Below are 14084 nucleotides of genomic sequence, written 5' to 3'. Positions count from 1 at the left end.
GCAACACTCAGGCTCCTAAGGGACCTGGACTTTTGGGCATGAAAAGACCGCCTCAAGAGGATTGACTAGCTTTTGAAGAGCGCTACAAGCCTGCTGCCTTCACCCACTCATGGCTGCCCTCCTTAAGTCAACAGTGGCTCAGTTTTCAAGGCTGTTGGGCCAACAAGTGTGTCTGTACATTCACAAGTTGACACCTCCTGATTTAAGGAGCCCTGCGCTTGCATATTTGCTCTGGATGAGGAGTTTAAGATGCTTCTCTGGTGCAGCCTCAGAACTTAGTGTTTCTAGGTGGAGATCAGGTCTCATAAAACTGAGGGCGGGCTCCTGTCTGCTCTCACTAATGACAAAGTCAGATGAGAAATATTGAATGATGGTTGCTTTTATAAACAATAGACAATGGAGTCATGAAAAGACAACGCTGCAGTACAGCAGTGTCTCTTACCCTGATGTGGTCACTGGCTTGGTTTCACTGCTACTGTAACTATGCTGACTGTGTGGATTTACAGGTTTTACTTAAATACTACTTACTTACCTTGTTTATTCTTAACTTTCTTAACTATCCACATTCACGTATTCTATAAAAAAAATCAAGTTAAATACAAATACATAGTTGTGTTCGGAAAAAAAAACTATGTGAGTAATAATAACAGTTTCTGAAAAAAGAAAAGAAAACATTTTTAATGGTTAAGGCTAGAGTGAGGAGTTAGAGAATGCGTCATGACATCTGAAAACCAGACTGTGTGTCTGTGTGTGTGGTTTGTTTTTGAGTAAACCCAGCTCCATCAGTACTGTTTTGGTCTGCACACATGCCTCAACAACAGTAAAAGTCCACCAGCCTTAATCAGACTGTATAAATACCGTCCCGAAATAGTCCCTTTGTGAAAGGGTTAAACAGTTTGAGGAGGATCTAAAAAGGGAGTGAATGCAAGAAAATCTCCAGTCCTTTAAAAAGGTGATAACAGAGGTATGTTTTCTTGGAGAACTAAATGGTTCAGACCTGTAATTTAGAGAACTCATGGGAAGAGACAGGAGGTCAAACCAAACATATGAGTTTGACTATAAGTTATTACAAAGTTCAATTCTTGACTTGACTACGACTGTTTTTTTTTTCACAACACAGCCCTGTTGACAGAGAAAACATTAAAGATCTTTCTGGTGAATGTCGTTTAACAAAGGTTGACTACCATAGTGACTGACCTGCTAATGACCGATGTTGTTTAGGGATAGGGGGCACACGCAGGTCTTCCATGGCACATTAAAATGCAGATATTCAGTGGGAAAAGACAAGTCAGACAGGAAGCTTCTGAGAAACGGAAGCTCACGTGCATGCTCTTCCTCTTACTTCTGAAAGGACGGGATGGATTTAAAGGGTTTTAATAGCAGGGTGGTCCTGTTGATCCCTGCTAGACTTGCCATTTTAGCAGGAAACAGATGGGGGTCTTTGAACCGTCACTTAGATGATCTCTAGAGTTTAACTGCAAACCCGGGGTTTAACACTGTGTTTAAATATTTTAAACATCAGAGCTGTAGCTCAGAAGGTGAAGCACCTTACATTGGAATGGTAAGGGGTTTGTGCTGCTGAACTATGTGAAGGTAGAATTCCTGCACTTTTAATAAGAGTGAATGGTTGATTGCCTGAATGAAAAGCTGGCTGGTAACATCAAAGTTAAAAATTGAATAAATCAAATTGAATTATTTTATTTGTGTTTCTACCGTAACTATATATTTTTTAAAACTGTATGTTATCATACTCCTAACATTCTTGACTACAACATATTTTTCATAGCAATAGCAATACTGACAGGTGACCTTTGACTGAACTATACTGTATCTCCTCTTAAGAAGTACTGACTGTTTTTTTAATAGATTTTTGTAAACCATTTTTATAGATGGTTACACCAAAGCCTGGTCAACAATACCCACCAAACAATGACACGAATTTATCAACCTGAACTCAAATAGTTGAACTCTTTTATCCCATTTATCTGAGCTTTTTGCGCTAACTGTACACACTGAGGATAAGTTTCTGTTTTTCTTTAGAAATTGCTAACAGTCTCTTTGTGTGTATAACGTGACACCTGTGCATTCCTACACTTCTTCCTGTGCTCTTTATGAGTTAGTGAACACTGGGGAAATAAAATGGTTAGAAACACGTACTTAAACATCCTACACAAAAATGAAAAACAAAAAACAAAAAACTGTTTTCATTAAATTCATTAAGTTATACTTTAACCCTAACAGTATCAGCAATAGCTCTTGCCATTTTAATTATGAATTATCAGTGATTGAAGAAGGAATCGGGGTCATTGTAAACCCTCATCTGCTCTCTCACACATTGCACTGAATGAACCATTTGTTTGCTGGCTCATACAGGTGGTCGCTCTGGTGTTTCTCCCTCAGGCAGGTTTATTGGGTTCAGTGTGTGCAGTCCTATCTGTCAGCAAGCACTGATGACGAGCCTACGTGAAGAGGGGAGACGGAGATAATGATTCAGTGATTAACGACTAAAGGAGAGGTGTCCGGGCTTTTTTAAGATTGGCAGGCATTTTGACTTTAAAGCACCCAAAGCTAACTGCTCCTTCAAAGATACCTAAGCTGACAATTCAAGCAACTGTGTTGAACTTGAACTTTAAACACCAATAATAAAGAAGAGGTTGGAAAAGCAAAAGTTCTTCACAAATTAGATGATTTATGTAAATACGTTGTATTGGCACCTGACAAAAAAAATGAAAATTAAAGAAAACATTAGTAAGTTAGAAATTTAACTTAACGGTGTAAGTGATGTAATTTATATTAAACCTTTGTTTTGAGTCTGGGGCAAACAGGAGCTGTTTTTAGGTTTGCAAAGGAAGCCATTGTATTAGACATGCAGCAAAGTTGAACTATATCTCAGCAGATTCTTAGTTTGAGATAAACTCATATGCTTAAACTTCTCTTTGCTTTAACTATTTGAATTTATGATGACCAGTCACAGCTTGACAGTTTAACTGCTGATTTTGATGTCACCTGATCAGTCATTATTATGACGTCTGTCAGAAAAGGAGAATTCCTAGTGACCTCTCTGTAATGGAAATTCCAAAAAGAGAACTCTCTTTGAACGGTCCGGCTCTGGACTATTTCAAGTTGTCCGTCTCGACTGCAAATAGACACACACACACACACACACACACGTACTGTTTGGACAGAGAAGGCACTCTCTTTTCCTTATGCACCTGCAGGTAAAGCTGTTTGCACTTGGTCGTGACTTTTGAATTTCTGTACACAGATACAAATACTTTGAAATGTATTTAGTACAGTATTTAGTTTATTGCCTTGGTTTCTCTTTGTTTTCCAGACCCACCAACAGCATACATATGTACATTAGACTGATTAGTTTATGTCACAAATGACCTAATTCCCTTCCAACTTCAAGTAAGCTGATTTAACACAAACTACAACAGCAGAATGTTGTTTTTACAGTAGAGTAGCAACCTGCCTGATAAAGAGGTCACCGACGTCAGATGAACTATTTGACAACAAGGTGATGAATAGTGACAAGTCATAAAATGGTGTTCATGCAGTCACATCCCAGCTGTTGGGTTCAGGGTGAGTGACAGTCGGCTTCAGGAAATGATTTCAGCTCCACTCACCCACACACACCCAGATGAGTGCTTTAGTCTTCTCAGTGTCATGTTGTATTTAACAAACATGTCACATCTTAAAAGGATGTGGTTGTGACACCAAAATGCATTAAAATAGATTAGTTGTTTTAGTCTCCGGAGCCACAGAGTTGGACTAATGGTATAAGGAACAGCATGGTTGAACCATAAAATATAAACCAAACAAAGCTAAATAATTTCCTGTAATTGCCAGGCCTGGTTGGTGAGGGACATCATGAGACTTTGGTTCAGTTCATGTTACTCAGATGTTATATGTGAAGTTTTGAAGCCTGTCGCCGGATGGATGGCCTTCTTACGTTGCTATGTTTCCACTTGATTGCTGGTGCCTAGAGACTGTATAAAGCAGTAACAATGAGTGCAGTGGTGCCGTCATGCCTGGTTCCTTCAAATAAGTGAAATGCATTCCAGTGAAGCCTAATATGGAGCTTCTCTTTTCCTAAAAATGTGGTTAAGGTTTCACTATGAAACCTGGATTTCCTCTGTGAAAGACAAGCTCCATATGTTTTAGAATTCGAATGACTGACTGGGTCTCTATTTCAGAAATCAAATTATACATGGTAAAAATCAATTCACAATGATGCCTTGACTCCACCAACATCTTACTACATGGTGGGAGAAGGGAGATTTCATGACTGAATGGTAGATTAATTACATTTGTATCCAAAGTTAATCATCTAAGGACTTTGGTTTCAACAGTCACCACAAAAACTCTTCAAACATCACAACGAGACTTTCACTGGCTTCCCTCTCTGACTTTTATACCACGTCTTTTATTTTTCCAATTCCTCAACTGCTTCACCAGGAAGAATGAAAGCCAACACAAATATAAGAAACTAAATCTGGACTTTCTGTATAATGACACATTTTGCCCAAAGAACCAGGGACTCATTAACTAATTTGGATCAAAAGTCTCTAAACAGAGCTAGACTTGTGTTGTCGCATACATTGTTCGTTTTCAAAAGGACATCAAAGGTGCAGATGGCACCGTGTGGCCAGACTGTAAATGAAAAACAGAAAGAAATGTATATTCGTCTACTGTATGTAAAACATCTGGATCTTAGGGCTGGGTAGAAAATAGTCTGGCCTGTCTGAGTAGTCACAAACACGTTGTTGAGTAACTACAAGACATGGCTAATAGATGTCTGCACTGCAAATACATTTAGTATAACATAAATATAATAAGAAAATGTAATTAACTGTTGCACACATTTTGCTGATACCTTAATAAGTTAAAAAAACATTTTTGCTGCACAAGTAACTTTAACCAAACAGTAAATCTAGTCAGTTTTTAAGTTCAGAATATTATACACAGACACAGACAAACATTTCATAATTGTGCAAGGATTTAAAATTCTAAATCTTGGTGAAACCTATCATTTAATACCTGCTGCTCTGTCGTCAGTATAATGACAGATTTGAGCATTCAGTCAAAATACTAGTTTGATGAGAGACCATGAGAGACTAGGTGTTTTTGTCACCTCTGAAGACCTGTATGTATTGTTTCTTAGTAGGCAACTTTGACCTAGGACCAACATATGAAACTTGCTGGCTTTTAAAGCATCTGTGCCTGCAATAAAGGTTACAACAGAGGCACTAATACAAAAGCTAGTGTCTTTTTTCTATTTAATTATCAACTGTTTAAATGGTAAATTACTCTATGTTTAGGGTAAAATTTAGACATTTTTTTTGTTTAGATCCTGACCTTAGCATTCAACTACCATGTGTAAACCTTGGCCAAGCAGTTTGTGGAATCCAGTCAACTACATTATCAGCCAGATGCCAGCGCCCTCATCAGTTTACCTTTAACCATAGAAAAACCCCACACTTTATTTCCGATTTTCCCACTCTCCGCTTTGCCCTTCCTCCCAATTCTGGGGGATGTTCAATAATCCCAGCTATGACAACTATGGGATATATCTGTCTTTCCACTGGGCTTCTCACTCTACCGCTCCTGGCAGCTGTTTTTATAGAGTCTAGACACACTTGTCACTTTTGATAAAATGTGATTATGCCATGGTTTGCTGCACAGCGAGGTGTGGGTCATCTCCTGCAGCAGGTTTAAACATGACCACTGCTCTTCTCTTTTGTTCACAATCAGGTTTGATCTGTGTATCAGTTTGTATTTATAAACCTGTGAGTCAACCTTTCCTACAGCTGTTAGCCAGACTCCCCCACCTCCCAATGCTAGTCACTGCTAAACAAACCAGTGAATTCATGAGGAGGCACCGTATGATCCTGAGTCTTTTTATATGGAATCTGCTGACTCTCATCATTTGTCCTTCTCCAACATTAGCTTTGGTTTCAAAATGGGCTTACTTTGCATGTCTTAGAAACATGATGTAGTCAGGGTCAAATATTTGAAGATATTTAAAGTCTGAGACCTCAAGGCCTTAAACCTTTTCCCCGCCAAGTCAAATCCACCCAGGCTTATTTCTCCAACAATAATTTCAATTTTATTTAATTGCTGATTGCACCAAACCATATGCTTTGATTAAACAGGGATGCTGATGCAGTCTAGTCTTAACTTTGCAAGAACATGTGGCAGTAATAGTGGGGTACAAAAGATGGCGCTGATGGTGGTGTTTTTATGGGAACATCTTCTGCTCTGTGTTTGGTCAGCTGCAGCAAGGTGTCCGGTCTGAGGGAACTCTGACATCACCTCCAGAAGTTGAATCCAGACACACTCAAGCATGGTGCAACACCAGTGCAGGGGCAAAGTCAACCGCTGTACAAGACTCTCTCACAGTCCCGATTTATGCGCCGCAGATTTCCAACTCCTGCAGCTTCAGCTCAGATTAATTCAAAGTCAACCTTTGTGTTGGCAGCCATTGTTGAAATGGATTCTTGTGCAGCCACCACACACTCTGTGGGCTCCAAGAGGTTGTAATGTCACTCATGATGTAAGGAGGCAGGAGGAGGAAAACCAGAATCTACTGTATGTATGAAACTACTGGCAATCATCCTGGCCGGCTAACATGTAATAATCGATAGAACATTGCTAACATTTTCCGTCATAGTCCTTAGACCATGTGACTCTAAAGTAATCATGTGACATCTTAGCTTCAACAACATAATATCATGCATAATCTATATAAGGCAAAAATCAGCATAATAATGTGGTAGTAGATTATTTTTTTATAGCCTTTTAGTGTTTAAATGTTCCTTCCTTTTGCTGACACCCTAATGTGACATGAATCCCAGTAAGATAAATGAGAGAAGGCAGGGTTAAGATGGTTATCACTAAACATCACTTCCAGCAAGTGGTTTCACTGATAAACACCACATAGGAGAAGTCTGTCTTTTGTAGAGCCTCTGTGTCCACTCTGAGAAAGAAAGCTGTCCCTCCCACTCACTCCCACGCGGTGTTGAATAGAGACAAGCTCTGTGGCCACACACACAGGCCTGCCAGCTCACAAACATTTGACTTCTCGTCCCATTGAAGGTCTATGGGCTTTTGTGATCTGCAACTGTGGTTTTGACCAGACTCAATAGGCAAAGGTCTGCCAGTTGTGTTCGGCTCAGGTCTCTCTCAATAGGATGTGTTTCTCCCAGAACGGAGGACAGTGCTATTGAATCTGCAGCTTAGTGGACACACAGGCAGAGCGGATGGGAGGAGTGATCTGACATTCAACTGTTGACCAATTCTTATATAGAATAGGGATTTGTTTTTGTGATGTTGGCCTGTGAGCGGAATGTCCCCTCCTTCAAATCCACACTGTGTTATCTCCTCACATCTCACAAACTGAATCCCTTCTGTCTCCATGCAGAATGACATCATTTTTAATTTTTCCCAGAGACTCAAAAGGGCTTTTCATGGGTTTAGAGTTTTTAGGTCAAGGTTTTCTTAGTCAGCACATTGGCAAAAATTTCCAAACCCATTATTTAGTCTTATAGTGAGTCACAAAGCTTTATTTTGGGTTCAGCTAAAGGAGAGAAAAGAAACTTCTGAAAGAGGGGATGGTTATGTTTATTTCCACAGTGAGAACCCATTATGGCCACTGTCTTCCAGTCTTTGATACATTGTGTAGAAACTGCCTTTCCAGTCAAGTGAATACACAAAATGTATAAACAAAATGCAGTTTTTGACCATTGGCTGAAAAAAAAAAGAAAAAGAAAAAAAGCTCAACACTTTGGTCGCCATTTCTGACCAGAAAGGTCTGAAAAAAACATTGCAATTAATAGGAAATACACAAATAAAATACTTGTGTGAATTGTGTGGAAATTAAGATAAAACAAATCAGACAACTGTTAATTTACTACATAAATATCACTAAATCAAAACATCTACACCCAAGCACTGTCACCAAAGCATACTTTCTTCAAACACTGTTATTTGACTATGTCTGGAGAGAGAGTTCTCACCTAACCGTGTTAGTATTGTGATAAGAAAAGCCACACCTTCAGTGGTATCATGGAATCAAAACACTTTCCCCTGGTGACTGTAATGAAGGGAGTGTCTCTGCTGTTAGTCCAAACCATCACTGGTTTATGGCAGAAAAAAAATTAAAAGGCAGGTTTGATGAAAGAGGCCGCTGAGTGTTTAACTTTCTAAATCTTTATGCTCGCAAAATTGCAACAGACCCGCTCTTTGAACGGGCTTCAGAAACACAGAAAGGCATTTTATCGGTTTGTTCATCTCTCTTGTTTGGCCCTCTGGCGAGCTAATGGGCTGTTTCCTCCCCACGGGTTGGTTTTGGGGGTGGGCATGGCAGCAGTCCGAGGTTAAGGGGTGGCACTGCCCAGTGGGGAGATTACAGGTTTGGTTTGTGACCACTGCTTCTGGAACATGCAGCTGCGGGCGTTACATGTGTTGGCACGGGGTGAGGCCACTTCAGATGTGGTTGTGGACATGTGGAAGCTTTCTAAAGTCTGGGCTGCCCTGCCCCAGGAGCTGAGGGAGCTCAACGGCCGACTGAAAACCTGCATTCAGGCAAACAAATGTGTGTTTGTTTGTGTAAAAAAAAAACAACCAAGAGTGTGTATGCTTGTGTGTTTTGGGTGTGTGAGAGTGCACTGTTATATGTGCACTGTAATAGATAAGATAAGTTTACATTGACTTACGTAGCTTCGTACTTCACAGATCCAAGTCAAAAGGACAGCATAAAGGGAAAGTTCCGTTTTTACAGTGCCGTCACATTTTATGCAGCTCAAGGCTACTGAATCTCCTTACAAAATTTAGAAATTTAGCTAAAAATTAACATGCTAGTTGGTTAATTTGGGAAATTAACCCAACCCTCCCCAATTTTAGGTCAAACACATTTTTCCATGTTAATACCTCCAATGTTTGGATTAATCGCACATATACATATGCATATACATATACATATACATATACATATACATATACATGACCTACTGTCATGTGTCAACAATATACAAAAGCAATTCATATATAGGAATGTTGTCTTTAAAATTCATCATGATTAGTTATAACTACAATTAATTTCCACTAATCATGATTAATCCACAGCTACCCTCTGATTAATCACAAGAAATCTGAAGACGTTGGAGTTGCAGCGGCTGTTGCTCATGACTTTTCATCCTAAAATAAAAAGCCCTTCTGTGCAAAAAGCCAACCCAGCATCAATTGACATTGCCCAGGAAAATTTTATACAGTGCTATAATTTAAACAAACATTATACCCACTGTGACCACATGTGGTAGCAGTATCTCGCTTTGGGGCTTTTTCCTGTGTTGGAACTAAACTTGGTAGTACATTAAAAGGTCTGAATAAGCTGGATTGGAGTGGTGCATTAGAAAAGGTCATGGGTCTGTTTATTCAGTTTGATATTGAAATCAATAAATCACAGGTTTATTTAAATATTGGTCAAAAGTTTGTAAATTAAAACTCTTGTTGTGATTGGATCCCTGTGAAAGAAGTACCATTATAACAGGTATGAACAAACTCTGCCGAGCCAACACTTAGCTCTTATTACATTGTCACATGCCCAACTCTGACACAAATCAGCTTAATCTTTGAACATAATGTTACACTTTTTTTATCACTTTTTTGGCCAGTTTATCATAATTACATTTTCTAAAGCCCTTGGAATCTCTGTGGAAAATGTAATTGTCAATTTTGGTCCCAGTGGCGTGATGATATCTATGCTTTCAAATTTGCTCTGCTGATTTTAATGTTTGTTAGTTGTGTCAGGAACTGCCTTCCCTTTACAGGAAAAGGAACAAGAAAATGCCACAAAGTGCTGCTTTGCGAGTATCTGAACTAATGAAAGAGCAGCGCGAGTCAACGTGAGGAATGGATCTCATTTTACAGCCTCATATTAAGCTCAATTCTGCTGGAGTATTTTAAGACATTTCCTCCATATATTCCTCATGGTCAGCTGTGGCAGACTGCACAGCAGCGGTGCAGCCGGGGCACACATGGAGCATAAAGTGAGCAGCTGGCGTTCTGAAAAATAGAAAATCTTTTTTGATAATTGGGGAAGGTTGTAATTCAGAGCTGCTTCTGCTTATTTGAGGTCCGTTAAGTACAGACTGTGCCGGTTCTGAACGAATGACATGTGATCAGGCCCTGTACTGCAGCGTCTGAAATAACGGATGGCCCTTTGCAGACTTGCTGAGATAATTTTGTGTTGTGTTCTAAACATTGTTTGTAAGGAATTATCCTTGCATGCTAGCGTGTGTTAACCTATGTAGAGTCCAGAACAACACCGTTGGCTTTTTCTGGAAAATATTCCTCCTAATGCCTCATTCTGTGTCATATACTCTTGTGCTGCTTTCTAATGTTGCATCTTGTGACATCAAGCACATATTTTACGACCTCAGCGCTGTTTAACACAACCATATACACGGAAACTGCTGTTGGCTTGGAAAGACTCCGGGTCGGGTGGCCATGGAGCCAAGTGTCTGTGGATTTGATCCAAAATGGAGCTGGTTTCAGCACAGCACAGCTCTGTGCCTCAGCATTCAGCAAAACTTAAACTGGCATGTTCAAGCTGAGGTTTTGCCGGGGAAGCTGTAAATTAAAAGATGGAGCGAGGATTTTAAATGGCAGTCGTATCCTCACACTCCTGCAGAGAATAGGAGCGTTGTTTTCTGTTAAATATAGGCTCACTGGTCATTTGGGGACAAAGTTTTCTTTACTTTTTGAATGCAGCTGAGCCTTAGATGAAACATTAGCCTCCTATTCACCCCCCGAATGGAAAAACATGTCATATTCATTGACATCATCATCTTCTTTTTGAAAAAGCCTACAGGATCAGAGGTCAGCGACTTGTGCTGGTGCTATAGCTCGTGATTTTTTAGTTTTTTCTGTCCAGGGTTCAAGGGTGAGCCAGCTAAAATCCAAAGTAAAGGTCAAAGTGTAGCAGGTTATTAGGTTGGGCCTGGCAGTGGGTTTAAAGGCTATATGAAGTAGACATCACACCAGAGTGTGAGATCCCAGAGGCCTCTTTGAACACAGATTATAGAAAAGCAGGAACCTCTGAGAGCAAACACACAACAGATCAAACTCATTTAATAACCTTGTCACACAGGAATGTTTGAGCAGAACGATATATTGACTTTTTACTACATGTGCATTTGTTAAAGAGGTCAGAGGTCAGAGAGAGCCTATGTCTGAGGTTTGGAGTTATCTGGATACCAAGACAGCAGCAATAATTCCGTTGGATTATTGTATATAATTTGTATAATATGTTGTGTATACTGGTAAAATAATAACAATAATAATAAATGCACTGTTTTTTCACCTAAAGACATTCAATAATTTGTCATTGACTGAAGAGTCAACAAAACAACGTTCACTAATATACAAACCATGACACCGGGAAAAGCAGCACTGGCCATTTTTGCAGCTTGACTTTCTACAGACATCGCTCCATCCAGTCATTATATACAGATGATTGAACGTATCTTTGCGACTTCTCTGACCAGGTTTGGATTAACTATGACACTGACATAACATTGTTTGTGTTCAGGGTATGGCTTTCTCCCTGGAGGAGCGCCTTCAGCTGGGCATCCATGGTCTGCTGCCTCCCTGCTTCATTAGCCAGGACGTCCAGGTGCTGCGAGTACTCAAGAACTATGAAATGAAGAGAGACGACTTGGACAGGTAAGAAAAGTACAGGTGATTGATGTTGTGATTAAAATTAAAACCTTTAGTACTTCTTTAAAAAGCATTCGATCAAATATCAGCATTTGACACAGCAAGGAAGTGTTTTGTGTCACGACATGCATCCTGTGCATGTGCTGGTCTAATTATTTAGATTATTTTATATTAATCTAAATATTTTTTGGTGATTTTTAGCTAGCATTTACCTCTCCTTTACACTGAGACATCTGGAAGCTGTCCAGTCACATGGGTTGTGTTAGCGATCTAGCCTCTGAGATCTCCATCCATCCATGATCACCATATACTTCACAAAACTATTCTGTGTGTTTTAACAACCTCCACTGTGACCAAATGAGAACCTCCGTACCATTATTCACGCTCCATTAGACTCTGAGGACTTGTATCTCCTTTTATTACACAAGCAGTGGACCACATGGTAGAATTCGCAGTTTGTTCTAATCTCCATCTCTCAGCTGAGCCTGTCACCACTGATGTCACAGATGAGTGAAGGAGACACATCTGCCCTGTTTACACCACAGCAACAACAAACTACTACTGCAGTCACTATGGAGTTGTCGGTGTTGTTCTCATGGTAGCTACTCTGTGTGTTCTGGCTCTAGTCCAGTAGATGAAGGCCTTCCATTACTTTTCCTATAGTGTGCTGTAAAGAATGTCCCCTGTGTCCCAACCCCTGGTTTGGTATTCACATTTGGACACTATGCAACTATAAATGGACAACTGTGGAGTAATAAAGGAGGGCATGTTTCCTTTTAGTCAGGAAGACTGTGGTTTGATCCTATGCTCATGTGTCCCGGAGCACGAGCCATGAGTCTAACTAGAAGTGTGTGATTGTGGAGGAGAAGTGCAATCTATTCTCTGTGTCAACACCTGCAAACAAAGGAAATGGACGGGGAAAATCGTTGCCAGTGAAAACACTGCAATATATTTTGTTCCAATAGGACAAAATTTGTAGTTGTTGATGTTGTAAGATAGCAGTAAGAAAAGCTAAAAATAAAAAAAAAAACCCTGACAGAGCAGAACTTGTTGATGGCTGGTGCTACAATAGATCAGGATGGAGATTACATCTTGGCTCGTTTGGTTGCTTGACTTTAAAGGAAACACTGCACTTGTGAAGTCTGAAGGTCTGTTGCTCTGTTAGGAAGTAAATACTCTATAAATGTTCCTGTTCTTGGGTGGATCGTGTTCAAGTATTTTAAGGTGCAGAAGAGGAAAAATAATTCTTTAATTTGTGCCAGTTTGTGAGCAGGCTTTTATTTTGTAACAAACTCGTTTATTCCAGAATCAAAACTTTGATCTTCTGATTACCTTTAAGCTACTTCTTTTAGAAAATTCATGTCCAGTTGCCTAATTCTTCAACCTTTAAGCTACTGTATTTGCATTTTTACTCAAGTGTTTCCAGTAGAAATGTTTCAGTTTGCATGCACACTCACTCAATTTGCATGGTTAAATTTCATGTGCAGAAAAAACATCACAAAAGGAAACTCATGCATGCCTTTTCAGGTACATATGTCACTATGTTCAGATGACGTAAAAAAGAATGGAAATTACATCCCGAGTCTTTCATGTGTGGTTGTTTGTGCAGCTGCTGATGAAAAGATGGTTTTTTTTTTTTACATGTTGATGTTAGATTTTCTTGTATAACACATTCAAAAGCACTTGGGCGTTCAGTAAAATCCAAAAGGTTCATGTCTTAATAATCAGTGTGGAAACGTCCCTTTGATTGTATCTGGTACAGCATATAGAATCTTTCACATCTATAATTGGATGTGACAGACGCCTGTTCGGTTCTCTTTAGTATCAACTGTCAACACTGTGTCCTGTGCAGCTGTTCAGGCTGAAGCCACAGTGGAGTTTGTTCTGGGGTAAACCCTCAACAAGAAGCACCTTGTGCTCTTGGCCTTATGGAAAATTCACTGATTAGGAAAGGAGCTGTGTCTGGTATGTATGTGTTCGTGTGTGTGTGTGTGCATGTGCAAACCAGATTAACTTTCAATCATAACAAACCTTCGTAGGGTATTGGTATTTTCATTCTGTTTTCTCTCAACTTTCCGGTTCTGTCTAATGACCGCTGCCTTTTATGTCTTTCGATGTTCTTCCATAGAGTTACCATCATACTAAATATCAAATTAACCTTGTTTTCCTCTGTGCTACTTTTTCTCTATCTTTCTCAGATATGTGTTCCTCATGGGTCTCCAGGACAGGAATGAGAAGCTCTTCTATCGCGTGTTGACATCGGACATCGAGAGGTTCATGCCCATCATCTACACCCCCACTGTTGGCCTGGCCTGTCAGCAGTATGGCCTGATATTTAGGAAACCAAGGTGAGTCACACC

The 14084-nt window shown here is 39.8% G+C and overlaps 1 protein-coding gene across 1 annotated transcript in view; it reads left to right on the top strand.

Moving 5' to 3' along the window:
* me1 (malic enzyme 1, NADP(+)-dependent, cytosolic) overlaps positions 1-14084 on the top strand; it is a 53987-nt gene that overhangs the window by 6185 nt on the left and 33718 nt on the right. Inside the window, exons 2-3 of the mRNA XM_008323639.3 lie at positions 11597-11730; positions 13923-14072. Coding sequence (XP_008321861.1) covers positions 11597-11730; positions 13923-14072 — 284 coding nt within the window. The remainder of the gene's footprint in view (positions 1-11596; positions 11731-13922; positions 14073-14084) is intronic.

The sequence above is a fragment of the Cynoglossus semilaevis genome, chromosome 13 (genome assembly GCF_000523025.1).
Source record: "Cynoglossus semilaevis isolate Cse_v1.0 chromosome 13, Cse_v1.0, whole genome shotgun sequence".
Classification (NCBI taxonomy): Eukaryota; Metazoa; Chordata; class Actinopteri; order Pleuronectiformes; family Cynoglossidae; genus Cynoglossus; species Cynoglossus semilaevis.
The sequence above is the reverse complement of the archived record's forward strand: the minus strand, read 5'-3'. Positions and strand labels throughout refer to the sequence as shown.